The sequence below is a fragment of the Pygocentrus nattereri genome, chromosome 24, assembly GCF_015220715.1.
Source record: "Pygocentrus nattereri isolate fPygNat1 chromosome 24, fPygNat1.pri, whole genome shotgun sequence".
NCBI lineage: Eukaryota > Metazoa > Chordata > Actinopteri > Characiformes > Serrasalmidae > Pygocentrus > Pygocentrus nattereri.
Genome location: NC_051234.1, coordinates 2,882,130 through 2,902,129, shown reverse-complemented (window position 1 = coordinate 2,902,129; position 20,000 = coordinate 2,882,130). Strand labels below are relative to the sequence as shown.

At 42.3% G+C, this 20,000-nt stretch overlaps 1 protein-coding gene across 3 annotated transcripts in view; it reads right to left on the bottom strand.

The window, feature by feature from the left end:
* Positions 1-20,000, bottom strand: part of csmd3a (CUB and Sushi multiple domains 3a) — a 534,059-nt gene that overhangs the window by 141,354 nt on the left and 372,705 nt on the right. For all 3 annotated transcript variants that reach the window (XM_037534188.1, XM_037534189.1, XM_037534190.1), the window contains exons 42-44: positions 13,578-13,766; positions 10,624-10,801; positions 4,271-4,416 (exon numbers count right to left, since the gene is read on the bottom strand). In XM_037534188.1, coding sequence (XP_037390085.1) covers positions 4,271-4,416; positions 10,624-10,801; positions 13,578-13,766 — 513 coding nt within the window. The remainder of the gene's footprint in view (positions 1-4,270; positions 4,417-10,623; positions 10,802-13,577; positions 13,767-20,000) is intronic.

Here is a 20,000-nt window from a genome sequence, read left to right as displayed (position 1 = left end):
AAACAATGAATAACAGTCTTAGGCTGCGTTCACACAGCAGGTAAAAGTGGCCCAAAACTGATTTTCTCGCCAAGTCCGATTTGTTTGATTGGCTGGTCAGATTTTCTTTTAAATCTGATGCGTATGCGATATCAGACTGGACAGACCAGCTCCTAAACCGAGCCGCATGCGCAAAAGGGCAGTGCTTCACGTGTCGTGCTCGTCCAGAGGCCAACAATCATGATGGCCAGCAAATCCCTGTCGCTCACGGAGCCTCAGTGTCGTCTTGGCCAGCATCACAGGAACGATTATTAAGCTCCTATGGTTGACAGCTGAGGTCAACATCCAGAAAACACCTGAATGCACCGTAAAAAGGGCACGTGATGCGGTCACGTTTGTGTCCTCGGATTCTTTAAACTGAAACCTCTTGGAACTCGGAGCGACTGCGATGAGTCTCCTCTATTTTTATGGTACAGAAACATCAGCCTAAATGTTTTAGAGTCTCAGCAACTCGAAATGATGATGAGTGTCGAGTTGGACGGACGTGAAAGTCGCATGAATTCCGATCTGGCTGTTCAGATGGAGTCGCACTGCCGCGGATCGGATACGGATCAGATTTCAGTACCACATATGAAAGCGTCTCATATCGGAATTGTCTGATTCGGTGTGTTTATCTGTTCACACTGACACACATCTGAGCAAAAAGAACGGACTTGGGCCACTTTTACCTGCTGTGTGAACATCACACATCAGATTTGTTATTACTCTGATTAAACAAAACAACAAAACCTGTCCAAGCTCACTCACTCGCTGAAATGCTTCAGTACACCTTCCTTTGGTGGGGAATGATGGCTTATCCTCATCTGTCCCTTCACTTTTAATGAGAAGCATATTTAACAGCTGAACTAAAGTTGGAACATTTTATTGAACAAATGATCAATACATACAAATACAGTGTGGCTTCCTAACATTAACCCTAAGCACACAAGCAGTTTCTCTGGATCTTGATTAAAACTATTTCGTTTAAAACTAACGGATACCGCTGTTCTCAGGAAATTCCAATCCAGTATCATTGAATGCACTTGCTCTGGCCCTGAGATTACGGCGTCGCCTGATGCAGCTGACAAGGCAGGAGGCACTGATTGGCGCGAGAAGAAACAAGCTCAGCATGAAATCCAGTGTCCATGCTAGGCTAAAGGCTAACTCCAGGACAACGGCCATCCTTGCGATATTCTCTGTTTAAAAACTGCTCAGACCACAACTGACCATCCATCCATCCATTATCTAAGCCGCTTCTCCGTCAGGGTCGCAGGCTGGAGCCTATCCCAGCAGTCTTCAGGCAGAAGGCAGGATACACCCTGGACAGGTCGCCAGTCCATCGCAGGGCAGACAGACAGACACAGACAGTCACTCACACCCAGGGGCAATGTAGCAGGTCCAATTGGCCTGACTGCATATCTTTGGACTGTGGGAGGAAACCGGAGAACCCGGAGGAAACCCACACAGAGAGGACCCCGGTCACCTGGCCGGGGAATCGAACCCAGGCCCTCCTTGCTGTGAGGCGACAGCGCTGCCCACCACGCCACCGTGCCGCCTTCTTTCAAATCTGACTTTGCTTAATTACCATCGAGTCAAAAACCTTCATAATCGCTGATTCTTAATGTTTACATTATAGAGATATTTACAAAAGCTGAGCACAGTATATTCCGACACCTCCACACTACGGTTTAGTGAAAAAGTAAAGCCGAATTGGATTATTGGATTACAAAAATTTGACCAACTCCTGAATTGCTGAGCACACAGAAGTAACCGCCGTCTGAGTGCTGCTTAGTCAATACGTGAAATCTGACTTCATGAGGCCAAAAGGTAAAGAAAGCAAGTTTTTCAGAAATATCTCGACACGTGTGGACAGGGAATGGGATAATGCATGTTTGGCCCTGTTGCACATCGTGATACCTGCTCTCCTTTGTGGCAAAGTTTATAAAGATTGTAACAGAACTCAAGACTTTGAACAGGTACTTCACCCACTGCTACTTTACAGAAGCAGGAGAAGAAAAAAAAACATTCTTCACTGTAAAATCTTGATGTATTAAGATTGTACAACAAGTATGAATCACTTTGAACCATTTCAAACGGTCAATTTGTCACGTAATGTTCACACAATGTAAAAGGGCAGCTGGTGTTTTCAAACGGTGTAGAAACGGTGCTATGAGGTCTTGGTTTCACAAAGACTATATATAAGCATGAGAAAGATCAGTCCTAATCTATGAGCTGTTAAGTGCTATGAGTAATTCTAACACGTTGTCCGTTCTCCTCCTACTCACTCAGCTCCACCAGGAAACACCTGTCACACTTACTCAAGACATTCCGGTTTAGCACATTATGGAATTAGTTACCCTGCTTGGAGACATGAACCAGAAAACAATGAGCGTGATTACGTTCTGCAATCCCACTGACCTTGATTGTGTTTGACAGCTAATTTCACAGTGTTTTTAATTAAAACCAAGTAATGATGATGGAGACCGGTACCGCTGTTCTCAGGTAATTCTCGTGATTCCATGTCACTGGATGTAATTGCTCAGCGCTCAGAACCGGACACTTCCTCACAGAAACCTAATGACTGCTGCAGTTTCAGGCTACAGCTGAGATGCACTGTTCTGTTCTGCACTGTAGTTGCGCTCCCACTCAGTCATCAGTCCATTCACTTTGATGCACTGTGCTTGAGTCACTGGGGAAAGTGAACGCTCGCCACACTGCGGCACAAATTATTCGCCCTTTAGGAACCTGTTCCGTCTGAAATGGCGTAACAGGGATTTGTAGGCATCACGCCATTACGCCTTTTGTTCCCTTCATTTAGCACCTCGCCACATGTGGATGCAATAGATTCCCAGCCGAGAACACGTGTACATTCCCAGAGAATTAGTGGAAAGATGCAGTACACGCTAAGACGCCGGAAAATACATGAAATGCGCATTAGGATTTTTCAAATCAAACGTGGCCCTGGAGTCAATTCTTCAGCTAATTTGCTTCCCTACTTAAACAAAATCGCGTAATTGCATGATTAAATACATAATAGACACGCGCCAGGATTCTCTAAGTCGGAATTCTGCTGTGGGATTTTTTTGAAATACATTCAAACCCATTTAGTCTAAACCCATATACGCAAACCAAGCTGCCAAACATTTTTGTGATGTACATCCACCTAGTGAGCCTATTGAAGCTATAAGGTGTGTTTCAGCCCAGACGGCTTTCTGAATGAGGCACAATACACTGCAGCCAATCAGAATGGAGATCATTTACATATAGCAGCCTTAAAGGCTGTAGCAAAACAGGGCGTGGTTGAAAAGCAGTCGTGTAAAAGCGAATGATGACTGATTTGGTACATCAAATACAAATGAATACTACAGCAAGATATTCTGGGATCAGATGGCCGTGTTGGCCAGAGGAACGGATTTCATTAGGAATCTACAGTGCGAAGGAAGCATTATGAGCAGACGTGGAAAACAAAGTTTAGGAGCGGCGAGCGGAAGTGCTTTCGGCTAGCTCTGGGACCGCCGTCATTTCATTAGGTTTTAAATTCGTAATGAGCTTTGCATTGCGCAGCGCTTATTGTAATTCCCTAATGCTGTAATGTTTTATTTGCAAACATCGAGACCATCAGCACAAACTACGCTAACGGCAACAATATTGTCTTCTTTGTTTTTCCCTGTGGGAAAACAGTAGCTGGCGTCAACCAGAGAACTGACAAAATAAAGGAAAAGCGGGTTGTTTTTTTGGAAACTTCTTGACTTCCTAATGCAACTGAAGCATCTTTGCATTGATATGATGCACAAAAGACCCTTTAAAGTCTGGGGGGGCACTGCGTGGAACTATCTAGACTTGTACGTTCCGCCGAATGGGTTGCATTGTTTCTGACTGCAGTGCTCCATTCAAGCTTTGATCCAGCAGCGGATCATGACAACTGTCATAACTACAGCAATTTCCCAATGAAAGGAACCCATGCTTTCACTCCGCTGCACACCTAAATGTACAAAACAGCAAAACCAAACGTGTGTCACACTCCCGACGCCTCTAAATGAGCAGACATTTTCACGGAAGCGCTGCTGCTTCGTGGCTAAACTGCAGATTGACTGCTGCACATTTATAGCGTAAAGCACAGTGTGTGGGTGAAGAGTTGCAACACGATAATAAAAAGGCACAACATGAGATGCGCAAGGCCTGAACAAGAAACCAATGCCGTACATACGGACGAGGGACATTAGAGTGGAACGGCGCGCGGCCGGGCGCTCACCATGGTAACGGAGCACGAAGAATCCGCTGGTGCTGAAGTCGCTGTGGAACTTCAGCAGCACGTGGTTGGAAGTGCTGGAGACGGCCTCCTGGGCCGAGCTGCCGCTGAATTGCCCGATCTGCGGGGACGCTTGGTCCGGACCGTCCCTGCAGGGGAAAAGCAGGAAGATAAGCTCTGTTCAAATCCTCGTAGACCATTTTAACTTTGAACAAAGGAATGCACTTCCACACAGACTCTTCCTGTCCCAGTTATATCAAGGGTAGCTGGATGTTGTTGTTTAGCAGTACATTCAAATTCCTACTCAGCCAAATATTTTACGCATACATTTAGTAGTTAGCAGCGATAGGAACCAATCCTTGCTAAAAATAAATGTGCAAACGTTTCCTGATCTCAAACAGGAAAATTTGGACAAGAGGCTGGTGAAGAAAAACTTCAGCTTTGCGACATTTTGGTGTTTCTCATGAAGGCAAAGCCCATTTGTCTCCGGATTACCAACGTTCGTCTTAAATCTTTCTCTTTGCCTTTTCCTTAGCTATTAGCTGGGCAAGACTTGTCTGCATTGCTGAAGACCAGCAGTCTGCACACCAACCCTCAGGGCTTAAGGTCGGTGAGTCAACAGCTTTTTAAGAGTTTAGAACCATTTTGACAACTGCACACTGTGGAATTAGACCTCATTTATCCCGTCCATGCAGTGAAACACCCACCTGCATGCACACTAGTGAACACACACACTAGAAGGCAGTGAGCACACTTGCCCGGAGCGGTGGGCAGCCCTATCCACGGCGCCCGGGGAGCAGTTGGGGGTTAGGTGTCCTTGCTCAAGGGACACCTCAGTCATGTACTGTCAGCCGAGGGGATTGAATTGGCGACCTTCCGGTCACGAGGCTGGTTCCTAACTCCAGCCCATGAGCTCTATTTTACTGAAAAGCAGTACAAATCTAATTCTGCTGTGGAGCTGCAACAGAGCAGTAAAAGAGCTGCATGCAGAGTCAGCATGGCCTCAAATGCATTCGTGAAATTGTTGGTAGTGTAGCTAAAAATAAAACGGCACAGCAGGGTCGACCTTGAACGCACTGCTGGATTACAGCTCTATTACAGTTTAATTCAAATGCCTTAGTATTTTAATTCAAAGCCTAGAATTCAGAATGTTAGTGTAGCTAAAAATGAATGGGCAGCTGGCAGCAGGAGCTCAAATACATTAGCAGAAAACACCAACATCTGTTAAAGTTAACGTAGATAAACAACGGCTGGGGAACAGCTAGCATGACCTCAAATGCAGTAGTAGAAATGACTAACAGTTTTAATGCTGATGTACAGCACTGTGTGAACATCTTAGGCACCCCAGACGCATTTTCAAAATCTATTTATTTGTGTAGTTTGTGTTTATTTGCTGAGAAAAGTGTTAATATTTGAATAAACTAAATGTATAAAATATTAATTTATATATATATATATATATATATATATATATATACACATATACACACATATTAAACAGTGATGTTCTGGATGTCAGTGTGTTTGTTTCCCCATCTCCAAGCCTCTCCTCGAGGAAGCCCAGTATTATATGTAGTTAAAAAGCAGCTCCTGGTTTGACCAATCAGTGCTCAGTAAATTGAGCTCATGATGTCATTGATGATATTAACGAGTCTCTGTGGCGGCTGTGAAGGTGTCCAGGAAAAATATGGACCCGAGAAATTCTTGTTACTTTTTATAGTTTTTCTGTTTATTTGAATTATGAATACGACTTTATTCTAATGTATATTGTGATAAACTCACTGCTGAGGTCAACTGTTTAAAGATTTGCTTAGACGCCTAAAACTTTCCCACAGTCCTGTAGATAAAAATGAATCAGGAATAATTAGCATGATCTTTTGGATGGTCGCTGGTAATGAAAGGACTCAACGGAAGGCATCCTGAACAGCGGAGTGAATCCTTTCTCTTCCAGCAGGTTCGTAAGCCATTTAAAACGCCCCAATCCAGCGATCAGAAATAAACTTTTGAAGGATCTAAAACGTTGGCATGCCAAAGCTGCTTCCGCCACATAACCATCCTTTTAATTCAATTCGCAAAAGCATCAATGTGTCGCACAATGAGCAGCTGCCTTGCATTGGCACGCGGTACATTAGCGAAAGCGCCAAGGTGGCAAAACTATTCACCTGTCAGTGCCTTTCAGACGAGCGCTCACGTATAAAGGCTCGACATGAAAAATAACACTGCGATTGAAAGCCTTGAAGTGAGAACAATTAAACCCTTCCGCTATGAAAAAAAAAGATTCCATGTCTGTGAATAACTCTGACCTTCAAATCGAGGCCCAGGCCATGTGTCTGTGGCTGTCTTGTGTATAGAAAAGCGCAAGGTGTGCATGCGTGGATGATGTGATCATATGAAACCACTGAAATCTACCTCGGATTTAGCTGTGAACACCTGAACAGCTCAGTGTTAATGCTGAACAGCACCAAAAAACATGAAACGCCAGGTTTTTATCGAAGGAAGGAAAAATCAGAGCCTTTTTGTTTTTCATTTATTTTCATTTGTAGTTTTTGAGGTAAGCAAATCGGCCCCCTCATTACACTCACATTCTGCCTGGTGATCCGCAGACGGATCATTCCGCTGAATTATGTCAGTCAAAATTGGAAACACATTAACAAATATAGACTAAATGGGGGCAGTCGTGGGCTGGAGGTCAGGGAACCGGCCTTGTGACCAGAAGGTCGTTGGTTCGATCCCGTATGTGACTGAAGTGCCCTTGAGCAAGGTTCCTCACCCCCATCTGCTCCCTGGGCACCGGGAATAGGGCTGTCCACCATTCCGGGCAAGTGTGCTCACTGCCACCTAGTGTGTGTTCACTAGTGTGCACGTTTGTGGGTGTTTCACTGCACGGATGGGTCAGATGCGGAGGTCTAATTCCTCTGTGTGTAAACCCGGTTGGCTAAAGGTTCTGAAGTCTACTCTAAAATCCTTTTGCTTGAGTGACCCTATAACCCTAATTATGTTCATTACTCTAAATAAAACGATTTGGAGATAAAGCCAGAGAGGCCAGGTTGAGATGGTTTGGACATGTGTTGAGGAGGAATAGAGGATATATTGGGCAAAGAATGTTGGAGATGGAGCTGCCGGGCAGAAGGAGAAGAGGTAGACCTCAGAGAAGGTTTATGGATGTAGTGAAGGTGGACATGGAGATGGTTGGTGTGAAAGTAGAGGAGGCAGTGGATAGGGCAAGATGGAGGCAGATGATCCGCTGTGGCGACCCCTAAAGGGAGCAGCCGAAAGAAGAAGAAGATTCTAAATAAAACGATCGTAACACCACAGAAACTTTGCCAACATGTTTCAGTAGTGAATTTCAGCTCATTATAAGCAGAACTCAACAATGCTAACCAGCACATGACAAATATCTTTAATTAAACCACAAAATATTCATATAACAGCAGAAAACGTGTTTCAGCAGTAATAATTCGTAATGTTTTACGCTGATTTTTAGAATTTGGGACACATTTGGGATCTAACTGATTACCATGTGGCCATGAGGGACAGGGATGCAGCATCACTTCCTGCTCTGAAACGCAGGGGCGTGGCTACAATAAGGCTTTGTCTATGGATTACAACGTTTTGTGTTTCGGTAGTGATATGAAAACCAGACAGTACATTTTAAAATAATTTCTTTTAAATTCATTGTTTTTTATTAAAAATTAAACTCATGGTAAACTGAATCCTTCAGCTTCACTTTAAAATAAATAAATCTTTTTAAAAGCAACTTTGAAACAAAAGGGCAAAAATGTGAATATAACTTAATAAATTTAGGGGTTGGGGTTTGGGACATGATTCACACACACACACACACACACACACACACACATATATATATATATATATATATATATATATATATATATATATATTTATGGTGTTACTGCAGTTTGGTAGAATTTTTTTACATTTACAGCAATTTTTTACACAGGTAGGCAAAAGTGGTGTTAGGAGTCTTGCCCAAGGACTCTCATTGATATAGTGTAGAGTGCTTACGCGGGCAGGGATTGAACCCCAGTCTACAGTGTTACTCACTACACTAACCAGCCACAATTTGTTTTGTATACATACAGTGGTGGAAATAGGAAATCGTAATAGAACCAGTGCTCTGGTTGAGATCTCGAAAACCTCATTGGTGCCCATTTTGTACAAAGTGTCTGTTGAACACACCTCAAGGTCAAGCTAAAGCCCATTCAGCCAATGGTAAGTCACAGTGCTGCCCACCTAGTCTCCCTGGTGGCGAGTGTGAGTAAGCAGTGTGTTTGAAGCATGAAGGCAGCTGAGAACCTCTGCAATGGATAATAAAAGTATTTCGTTTTTTTTTTTACATTTTCTAACATCTAGTTTAGGTTTGTAGTCTAGCCAGTGTAATTAATATTATCTGATCATTTCTGGGTTTATTACTGAAACATTTCAGTGGACTGAAATTATAACGTCCGTGGTAAATTGACATGTAAATGTGACTCGAATACAAGGTAGAGTAACGGCTCTCGTGGACTCACAGCAAGCAAGGTACTAAATATAAACGTATCTAATATAAAGATCATGGAACGTTTGACAGTCTAGATTACATAATGAAAGAGTAGCAGTTGTTTTGACAAGCGTCTGACGATTTGCTGCATAAACTCTGCTTTGTTGGAAACCTTAGCTTAGTTGATGCTGCTAGTTAAAGTTTCAATGAAAGTGTCAAGAACTTCAGGAGGTGGCTTTTACAACTTTGTTAGTTTGATTTTTAAAAAATGTCTATGCCTCTTAGCTTATGAAAAAAAATCAGCAATGTTTTTAGCCATTCAGACAGACAGATATGGGTCTTAATAAACATTCTTGCTCTCTGTAGATATGCTATCAGTTGTATTTAAGAAAAAATATTTGGTAACACTTTATTTGAAGGCTACCTACATAAGAACTTCATGACGCATTCATAAGCACTGAATAATATGTTTATGAAGCACTACTTGAACATTTATTAAGTGCTTATGTCGGTTCTCGCAACCTGACATAAGATGTTTTATGAAATAAATGACATTGTACTGACATAATATGAATAAACGTTGAACATATTTACAGCACTAAACATATTTAAAACACTATACATGACTTTATGTCAGCATTCTTAAGATCATTGTACTGATATCAGGTGAAATATACCTGGAAACCACCCCCTCTTCGCTCCATGGCATGGATAAGACGATTGATGCAATTATGTATAGGATTTTAAATGTTTAGTGCTGTAAATATGTTCAACGTTTATTCATATTATGTCAGGACAATGTCATTTATTTCATAAAACATCTTATGTCAGGTTGCGAGAACCGACATAAGCACTTAATAAATGTTCATGTAGTGCTTCATAAACACATTATTCAGTGCTTATGAATGCGTCATAAAGCCCTTCAAAGTGTTACCAAATATTTTTAGACACTGTGCTGCTCCCTCATTATTGACTGACTCTGTAACTGCATGACTGGTGTTCCCAACAGACCTCTGAGGTTGTGCGTCATTCTGTATGCCAATATTAGGAATTCTATGTTTACTCTTTACTCTATGTTGCCTCTGGAAAAAAACTATGGCATTTAAATAAAAATTAAATAAATAAATAAATAAATAAAAAACACACAATTCATGCCCTGTAGCAAACCGAAATGTTCCACCAAAGATGATATGTTTTGTCCTGTGTACAATTTTGTCACAATTTGCCCCTCTCAGGCCCCCGTGTGCTTTTGTTTACTTGTCCATGTGCTTTTGTTTTGGTTTCAGTCCTCCATGTGCTTTTGTTTACTTGTCCATGTGCTTTTGTTTTGGTTTCAGTCCTCCATGTGCTTTCTTTGCTTTGATTCTTCCCTGTCCTGCCCCCTTGTTTCTTGACTCCGCCTCTGATTGTAACCACCTGTGTCATGTTAACCATCATTATCCCCGTTGTATTTAAGCCCTGTGTGTCCCACTGTGTGTTTGCTGGTCTTTGTATTGTTTGACGTGGATTGTATTCTCACGTGGTGTGTTTCTTATGGTCTTTGTTCGGTCCTGTAGCGTTTCCCGTCTGTGTTTGTTTTCGTTATGTCTGTCCCTCGATACCCCCGTGTTGGTCCATTGACCCTGCACTGTCTTGACCCTGACAATGGATTTGCCCCGAATAAATCTCGCTCATCTCCGCATGTGCGTCCGCCTTATCATCGCTCCCCAACGTCACAAATTTTCCCCAAACAGAAGACGGTTAATAATGGAAATGAGAATGTTGCTAAATAAAAAAAGTGGCCGGTGAATGAATATATGTATAGTCATATAGTCACATAAAAACTACAGCCTATCTGAATCAGCAGACTGCTCACCAGATGGTGATGTAGTCATAGATGGGCTCCGTGTTGAGCACGGTGAAGTTAATGCGGATGCCGTTGCCAGGGGGAACTCTGATGGTCCAAACGCAGTCCTTCAGGTTGGGGTAATCGTCCGGATGGCCCGGAGAGTAGATGGTTCCTTCCAAAGTTGTCATATTGCCCCCGCAAAGTGCTGAAAAGGCAGAACAGAAAGGAAAACAAAGACCCACAAATGTCAGGTTTTAGTAGCAGCGTTGTAAGCAACATACTTGTCATGTCTTATGCTGAAGGCCTGCTGCGTGTTGAAGCAAGTCCACTTCAGATTTTCAGCCTTCTTAAAGGTCAGAGCGCAGTAACTAAGCGACGCACCTGAATCACACATGGTGACACACTTACTGAAAGTACAGTGAAGAAAGTGCAACAAAAAGCCTTTGATAGCAGCATGCCTACACAGCAAAACCACCAACGTTCAAACGAAAATGCTTAAGGGTAGCAAGCAGGGGGACACCGTAGGTTGCATATCCTGCCAGCACTGAAAAGGTCAGAAAGGACTTAACATTGTAAGAGATGTTAGCAGTTCTGATGCCTTTAGAAAGCAACAGTGTTCTTCTTCGCAATACTGCACAGTTCCATCAGAAATCTCTCCCGATAATAATCCAGTTTACACAATTTTACACTCACCCATTGAGGCTACTGTAGCTAACAAGCGATGAGCACAACCTCACGAATGACGTTAAGTAGGACGTGAAAGGTTTTGTTTAAGTAGGTCCAGACTTAAGAGCTTGGCAGACTGCTAACAGGCTAACATAACACTCAGGCTTTACTGAAAGACACTCCATACAAAGTAAAGGATTTGCCACTACAAGGTTCAAACGCTTAACAGCCGTCCTGAATCGTATACCGATCTGAAACATCACCACCTTGAGCGGCTTGACCACCACTGAGCTTCTTGCTGTACAAGCTGTGCAGTCCTCACCCTCAGATGCTGCCGCCGCTGCCAATCAGACTAATCTAATTAACCGCCGCCCACCTCTTTTCCCCACTTTCATACTGTACTATACTATTTTATACTAATGCTGTTTGCTCTCCGGTGTGGTCCAGAGGAGGAGGGGTTCCCCTTCTGAGTCCTGGGTCCTCTCAAGGTTTCCCCTGCCACCGTCACCACTGGCGACGCTCATGGGGGCTCGATCGCGGATTTTACTTTTCGTTTTCTTTCTTTATTGTTCTGTAAAGCTGCTTTGTGACCACACCTGCTGTAAAAAGCGCTGTATAAATGAACTTTGCTTGCTTGCACCTGCCGCTCATAAAACACTGAAACTCCCACAGTAGCACTAGTGATAATTAGCATTCTCGGCAATGAGTATTTTGCATATGGGCTAACAATAATCAAAGCTTCTTGGCAAAAATGCAAAAATATGAAAAGGTTTTGTTGAACTCAGCTGTACGCAGATAGCTTGGCAGATAGCTAACACACTAACAGGCTATTCAATTATTATATTATATTAAATTAAATTAAGCTTTAATAAAATATTCACTGTATAGCAACATAAACATACAGCAGCATGCAAAAAATAAACAATGCCACTTGAAAGCCTTTTACAAGTTTCAAATGCTTTAAATGTGTTTAACTAGTTGTATTAAGTAGTATTTGGAAGTGAAACTAGACCAGTGCTAATAAAACATTGAAGTTACTACATAAACACTGGTGGAAATGAACATTATCAGCAGTGGTGCTCAGGGTACTTTTCTGCCCAGGGGAATTAAGGCTAATGTTTGTTTAACTATGTCTAAGCTGACTTGGCAGATAGCTAAAGAGCAAACAGGCTACTCCAATAATATTCATAATAATAAGCTTTAATGCAATATACAAAGTAATGAATCTGCCACTTTTAAGTTTGTTTACAAGTTTGAAATGCTTCCATCTTCTGGGTTTAACTAGAGCTGGCCTTAATATATTAAACCCTGTGTGGGACGTAAATGACCCCTTTTATTTAGCCCCCTTTTACCCTGTTCTTCAGTGGTCAGAACCCTCATGGACCCTCACAGGGCAGGTGCTATTTGGGTGGTGGATCATTCTCAGCACTGACGTGGTGGTGGTGTGTTAGTGTGTGTTGTGCTGGAGCGAGTGGATCAGACACAGCAGTGCTGCTGGAATTTTTAAACACTGTGTCCACTCACTGTCCACTCTATTAGACACTCCTACCCTGTCAGTCCACCTTGTAGATGTAAAGTCAGAGACAACAGCTCATCTGCTGCTGCACAGTTTGTGCTGGTCGTACTCTAGTCCTTCATCAGTGGTCACAGGACGCTGTTGGCTGGATATTTTTGGTTGGTGGACTGTTCTCAGTCCAGCAGCGACACTGAGGTGTTTAAAAACTCCAGCAGCACTGCTGTGTCTGATCTACTCAGACCAGCGCAACACACACTAACACACCACCACCACGTCAGTGTTACTGCAGTGCTGAGAATGACCCACCACCCAAATAGTACCTGCTCTGTGAGGGTCCATGGGGGTCCTGACCACTGAAGAACAGGGTAACAGAGTATCAGAGACACAGATGGACTACAGTCTGTAAATGTAGAACTACAAAGACCAGCTATACAGTCAGTGAAGCTGATAAGATGGACAATGAGCATAGAAACAAGGAGGTGGTCAGAATGTTATGCCTGACCGGTGCAGGTTTGTCCAATTTTATAGATAAAAGTGTCATTCTGTGCCAGAAATCACATAAGCAAGTCTACTGGAAATGACTTGACACAGCTTAGGGATGTATGTTTTACAATTATCCGTTAACTACAATAACCTTGTAGTGCCGAGGAAAAGAAGCAAATTTCGGAGGCCAAACATGTCGTGGCTGACTGACCACATCTGAGCAAAGAAGAAACTCTGGTACACTGATTTTTTTGCTTTGATAAGCAAAACTGTAATTGACCTCAGTGAAGTCCACAGTGAGCGAGCAGGCGTTTACCTTCGCAGCGAGGCACCGGGTAGTTCCAGTTTCTGCTGACTCCATGCTGGCAGGTGAGTGAAGCCTGGCCCAGCAGTGTATATCCTGGCTGGCACTGGAACCAAATGGTCATCCCCACTCCGAAATCACTGCCTATGACCTGTCCGTTCCGGAAGGGCCGCGGATCCGGGCATCTCTGGAGCTCGTATGCTGAAAATGGAACATTGGAATTATATCCAAGGGTGTAATGATTTCCATACACTGATGAATTCTTAAAAAACATGCAATGCACAAAATAAAATTCCTCTCAGCCTCTAAAATCCTCTCTGAGGGTGTCTCGTTGCCGTAATATACTAAAGCATCATATAAGGTTGTATCCAAAGGTTGTTTGTTTACTTGACATGTTTTGTCGATCTTCTCAGTCAAAATAAGTTCAACAGATTTCTGCACATTTCACTGCCACAGTACTGTTAATCCGCTGAATTTAATACACTGGGAAAAAAATAAAACATAAGACGATGACTGTACAAAAGTAATGCCGCATTTTATATTTTGTCTTTCATTTTTTCCCCAAGATAATAAAGCAAATTAGGAAATAAATAAAAATTGTGCATTCAATTGTGAAAAAAATCCACTTTTTCTCTATATATATATTAGATAATGATTATATAATGATTATATTAGATAATATTGCATTAGAGTTTGTTTTGAAATGATTTTAGCGTTTATCAGAATCTATGTAGTATATATCCATCCATCCATCCATCCATTTTCCAAGCCGCTTCTCCGTCAGGGTCGCGGGGATGTAGTATATAATTGAATATAATTAGGGCTGGGACAATGAGTAATTTTGAAAAACTGATGAATAGGGACAAAATGATTAAACACTTTCCATTTGCACCAGAGAGGCCTTTTCATATCAAATCTGAACCTTAAACTAAATTTGAACCTAAACATTTACCCTAATAGACGTTGGTAGTTCTATAGTTCTATGTGTCATTCTATAGTCCGTGTTACGCCCATATTAGGAACTCCGGGTTTAAGCTCGATTTCTCTAAGGCCAGAAAGAACCACCTCTTTTCAGTCTGTGGTGAATAAAATTTTTCCATGCCTGGTTTTATCCCATGTATATTTTTCTCCCAAATATCACTGGATCCTATGAATTATGCGGTCATTAAAGAGTCTAATAAGCTAATGCTACTGCACTTCAATTTGATGTCACTAAGCTACATGAAAGGTAGGCGGGCTGTGGCGGCGTTCTGAGTTGTGCTACCTTATCGAAATGTCCTACCATAGTGTATTTTCATGGGTATGCCTTTAAATAAAACCTCGTAAATAAAAACCTCTTATCAAAAAATGCTACCACAAACACGGCTGAATTAGACTTGAGGTTCGATTTTTTCCCGTTCTACCTTAAATGGCACCGCAGCTCAGAATGTACCCGCTGCACCATTTAAGACGGATCGGGAAAAATCGAACAAGAAGCTGTCGAACGTCCTGAGAAAATGTCCTCAGAAAATGTTACCACTATTAAAATAATAATCAGGAGATTCTGAAAGCCTGAATCAGCTGATCAGGGGTGGGCAGTGCTATTAAGCTGCACATGGAACAGAAAGATCTGTCGTGTTTCAGGGAGCATCAGATGAAGAACGGAGAACTGCAGGGAAACCTGCTTCTTTTGTTCTGACTTCTTTTCATCTGCCCTCAGTGGAAATACACAGCACACTGGCAACGTGCTGGCTTGCGCAGTTTTTAAGGAGGCTGCCAGTCTAATGACGTCAGTGCAGTGCGCAGTCGTGTTAGCCTAGACGTGGCAACGTTTATACTTCGACTCTTTAAAGATGTCTTAAATCAGAGGATCCAGGGATATTCCAGAGAAGAATGATGCATCAGCTTTGGAAAATGTTTGAGTATCACAGGATGTGACGGAGGCAATTTTAGAAAATTCTATTCATTCTTTTCACAGAGAAATTCCTTTTAGAATTCCTTATAGGGGAATAAGACATAACTAGATGTGCATTTCATGAAGGAACCGCAAGAGTGCTTGAAAAGAGCTGCAAGTGTGTGTGTGTGTGTGTGTGTGTGTGTTGTGTGTACAACACTTCCTTAGTTGTGTGTGTCTGTGATATGGGTGTGTGTGTATGTCTGTGTGGTGTGTCTGTGTGTGTCTGTGTGGTGTGTGTCTGTGTGTGTGTGTTTCTGTGTGTGTGAACAACACCTCCTTAGGTGTGTCTGTGTGGTGTGAGAGTGTCTGTGTGCATGTATGTGTGTCTGTGTGTGAGAGGGAGAGATGTATGTGTTGGGGGGGGGGGGGGGGGGGTGTTGTCATTCAAATGAACTGTCACTCTGTTATTATGCAGCTCTTAGTGGAGAAGCCTTGTTTGAGTCCGATTTGCACCCTCTGAACAAACAGGCATAACTCGGGAAATGTTCACTCTATCGCTTAACCGGATAGATGGTGTGAGATGAGACCCCTTGAGGATTATTTAGGTGTAATGCTGTGTGTATTGAGAAGAAAATGTCTGAGTTATGATGAGTTAAACACGGAGAAAATCCTGAAATAAGCAGATTCTGATTTTGAGACATTTACATGGGAGTGAATGGGGCAGTTTTCTGTGCCTAGTGCCAAACAAATGCTCATAACTCTGAAGCTAATTGATAAAGTGATGAGATATTGTGAGGCTTCAGAAAGGACGAGTTTCTCTACCATTTAAAACTGAAATGGAGTTTCTAGGTGAAAGTTTAAGGATTTTAAAGCAGATTCCCTGCGTGATCAGCTGTGTCTGTGAGACTGAGTGGCCTGTTGTGACGTCATTGATTAGAATCTGAAGTTCTGAACTTTCCGCCGTTCATTTCTTATGGGAGGTTTTTAATTTTTAAACTTAATTTTATTAAAAACTGCCAATCCGATCGGCTCCAAACATACAGAGCACAAGTCACAGCGCCGAGACCTTCGGAACAGTTTGAACAGAGTCCGTACGTTAAGCGCTTCGGGCTGTATTAATATTGTATTGCAGAAAAGTGTTGAAGAAGAATAAGAAGTATGAGAGATAACAGTAGAGCTTCTTCAAGCTCTCTAATGACGCTGACTACAGAATGACGACAACTGCAGTGGTCTATGCCGTCTTTCGCATGAGAGCTTGTGGATGATAGCGGCATGCTCGCTTCCTTTGCTGCTCAGGGCTCTGAGTTAAGGCACCTGCTTTCCAAAGCTTCAGCTGTGAGCTGGAGTTGAGCTGTTTATCAGTAGAACCAGCAGCTGTCTTTGAGTCATTGACTAAAAGTAAAACAATAACTTGATCGCAGTTACTACTGAATGAATTCAGTTTTTCTCGCTCTTCATTTTCTTTGTAAAAAGCTATAAAGCTCAAAGTCGCACCTGCTTTTTCATCTATGAAATCCTCATGAACACTAAACATTAAACTAAAATACCAGCGTTCTACTCTCCATACAGCAGTGAGCCGGTGTGAGTTTTGGATAACGGATCGGAGCGCTGAACACTCACACATACAAAATGGAAAGAAAGGAATTATAGTCATTATTGAAAAACACTGATAAATCAATAAGTGGTCCCGGTCCTAGATATAACCTTTAGAATTAAAACACTTGGTGGCACTTTTTTTGGAGTGGTCCTTTGTAGATGATTAATAAACTCTTAACAGATCATCAGAAACACATCAACAACATATCAGTGAAGTAGCTGTAGTGAAGTGTCTGAATACACTGAAGTAAACATCTTGTAGATGTTCTGTTGAAACGTTACTTACATTATGCAAAACAACTTCACCAACCTTACCCAAAAGCTAACCCTAACTCTGGCCCTAATCCTAATCCTGACCTTAACTTCAATTTAAAACCTAATCCTAACCATAAAGCTAGCCTTAGTTCAAACCCTCACCCTAACCTCAACCCAAACCCTAATCCTAACTACTACCCTTGTTCTAATCCTAACCCTTAACCTTAATCTCAACCCAAAACCTAATCCTAACCATAACCCTGTCCTTAATCCAAACCCTCACCCTAACTTCAACCTAAATCCTAATCCTAACCACAACCCTGATCCTAATCCTAACCCCAACCTAAAACCTAATCCTATCCCTTAATCTTAATCTCAACCTAAACCTTAATCCTAACCATAGCTCTGATCCTAATCCTTAACCTAAATCTCAACCCAAAACCTAATCCTAACCATAATCCTGGCCTTAATCCAACCCCTCACCATAACCTCAACCAAAACCCTAATCCTAACCACAACCCTGATCCTAATCCTAACCCCAACCTAAAACCTAATCCTATCCCTTAATCTTAATCTCAACCCAAAATCTAATCCTAACCATAACCCCAGCCTTAATTACAATCTGCACCCTAACCTCAACCTAAACCCTAATCCTAGCCATATCCCTGGTCCTAATCCTAACCCTTAACCTAAATCTCAACCCAAAACCTAATCCTAACCATAATCCTGGCCTTAATCCAACCCCTCACCATAACCTCAACCAAAACCCTAATCCTAACCACAACCCTGGTCGTAATCCTAACCCTTAACCTTAATCAACCCAAAACCTAATCCTAACCATAATCCTGGCCTTAATCCAAACCCTCACCCTAATTTCAACCTAAACCCTAATCGTAACCTTAAAACCTCAACCCAAAACTTCATCCTAACCCTCATATGTTTGACATGTTACTGAGAGTTCATTAAGCCTAAAGGTTGAGTGTTCAACCTTTAGTGTACATTGATCAGCAGGCTGAGTGTTTCCTTCAGGTGGAGAAACACACTTACTCCTTCATACTGGCTTTTACTCCACATGACTTTTACTCAGTTCAGTATCTGACGAAATACGGAGTTCACGCCATGACCTAAATACGTGATTAAATCCTGAACTCACTACATTTACCACACTGACTGCGTTCTGTTCGTCACGATGTCAGAAAACTATAAAACCATGGCAGAAATATAAAGGACGGCTCTTCTTTCTGCAAATCTAGACTGAGCACACTCCGAGATCTTAAACCTGAACCAAACATCTCCTCTATTACAAACATCAATGAAGTGAGGACTGAAACTTAGCATCTGAACTTTTCACACAGTTCCTCTGCTCAGTTCAATGAGAAATAATTCATATAAAACTGCAACATGCTTGAAGACTTAATCTCACTTTAAGAATTTAGAGCAGGATGCATTAAAAAGTCATGGTGACCGATTCAGACACGGAGTGATGAGAGGAGTCCAGGGAAAAATCTCTACTCACTCAAATACATCTCATTAGCTTGAGATATTCTTCATGTCTGGCACATATATTCAAAAGTCTACACGACTGGTGAGTTATATTACACGCCGAATTGTCACCGCAGCGCTGCCAATTCCCACCTTCTAGCTACATTCCACATGACGGCTCGCAGTATGAAATGGTGAGGGCCAACAAGTGCCTCCTCCATGACTCATGTAGACATGGAAAGCACAGACAGCCAACTATGCTCTGGCCCATTATCTCCAAAAAAGGCTATTTCTGCCCTTTAACCTACTCCTCTCTGTCTATCATGTGATGTCGTGATGCTGTAGTCATACTTGGACACGCAAAGAATGTGATCCAACAAATTTTTATGTTGCAGTTGTTTGCATCACAATTCACCATGTTGAGCGAGGAAATATGAGTATGAATATACACCCACTGGCCACTTTATTAGGTACACCTTGCTGCCTTAATTCTTCAAGCCACACTTCCAACAAGGTGTTGGAAACGTTCCTCAGAGATTCTGGTTGGTTATTTGAGTTCCTGCTGCCTTTCTATCATCTGGAACCAGTCTGCCCATTCTCCTCTGACCTCTCACATCAACAAGGCATTTTCGTCCACACAACTGACCGCTCACTGGATATTTCCTCTTTTTCGGACCGTTCTCTGTAAACCCTAGAGATGGTTGTGTGTGAAAATCCCAGCAGATCAGCAGTTTCTGAAATACTCAGACCAGCCCGTCTGGCACCAACAACCACGCCACGTTCAAAGCCCCTTAAATCCCCTTTCTTCCCCGTTCTGATGCTCGGCCTGCACTTCAGCAGGTCGTCTTGACCACCTCTACACGCCTGAATGCAGTGAGTTGCAGCCGTGTGATTGCTAAGTAAGCTAAGTAAGTGAATTAGCTAAGTAAGAAGTTGTAGTTATCAGTGAGTGAGTATCAGAGCACGTGAGCGGAGTTGAGCAGCAGATATTTCCACTCCTCATTCAAAGCGACTGTAATTACTTCGCTCCAGGTTGTCTGGGTCCCGCTCCCTGTTCATTTCCCACTCACACGTCCATAAGATTTATTCTTGTTATTTATGTCTTCAGCGCATGTACAGACAAGACGCTACACACTTTATTTCACTAATTACACAGTTAATTACCTCTATTAAAAATAATAGTTAACATTCTGTGCTACACAGGCTTTTTTCAGAAGCTGTAGGCT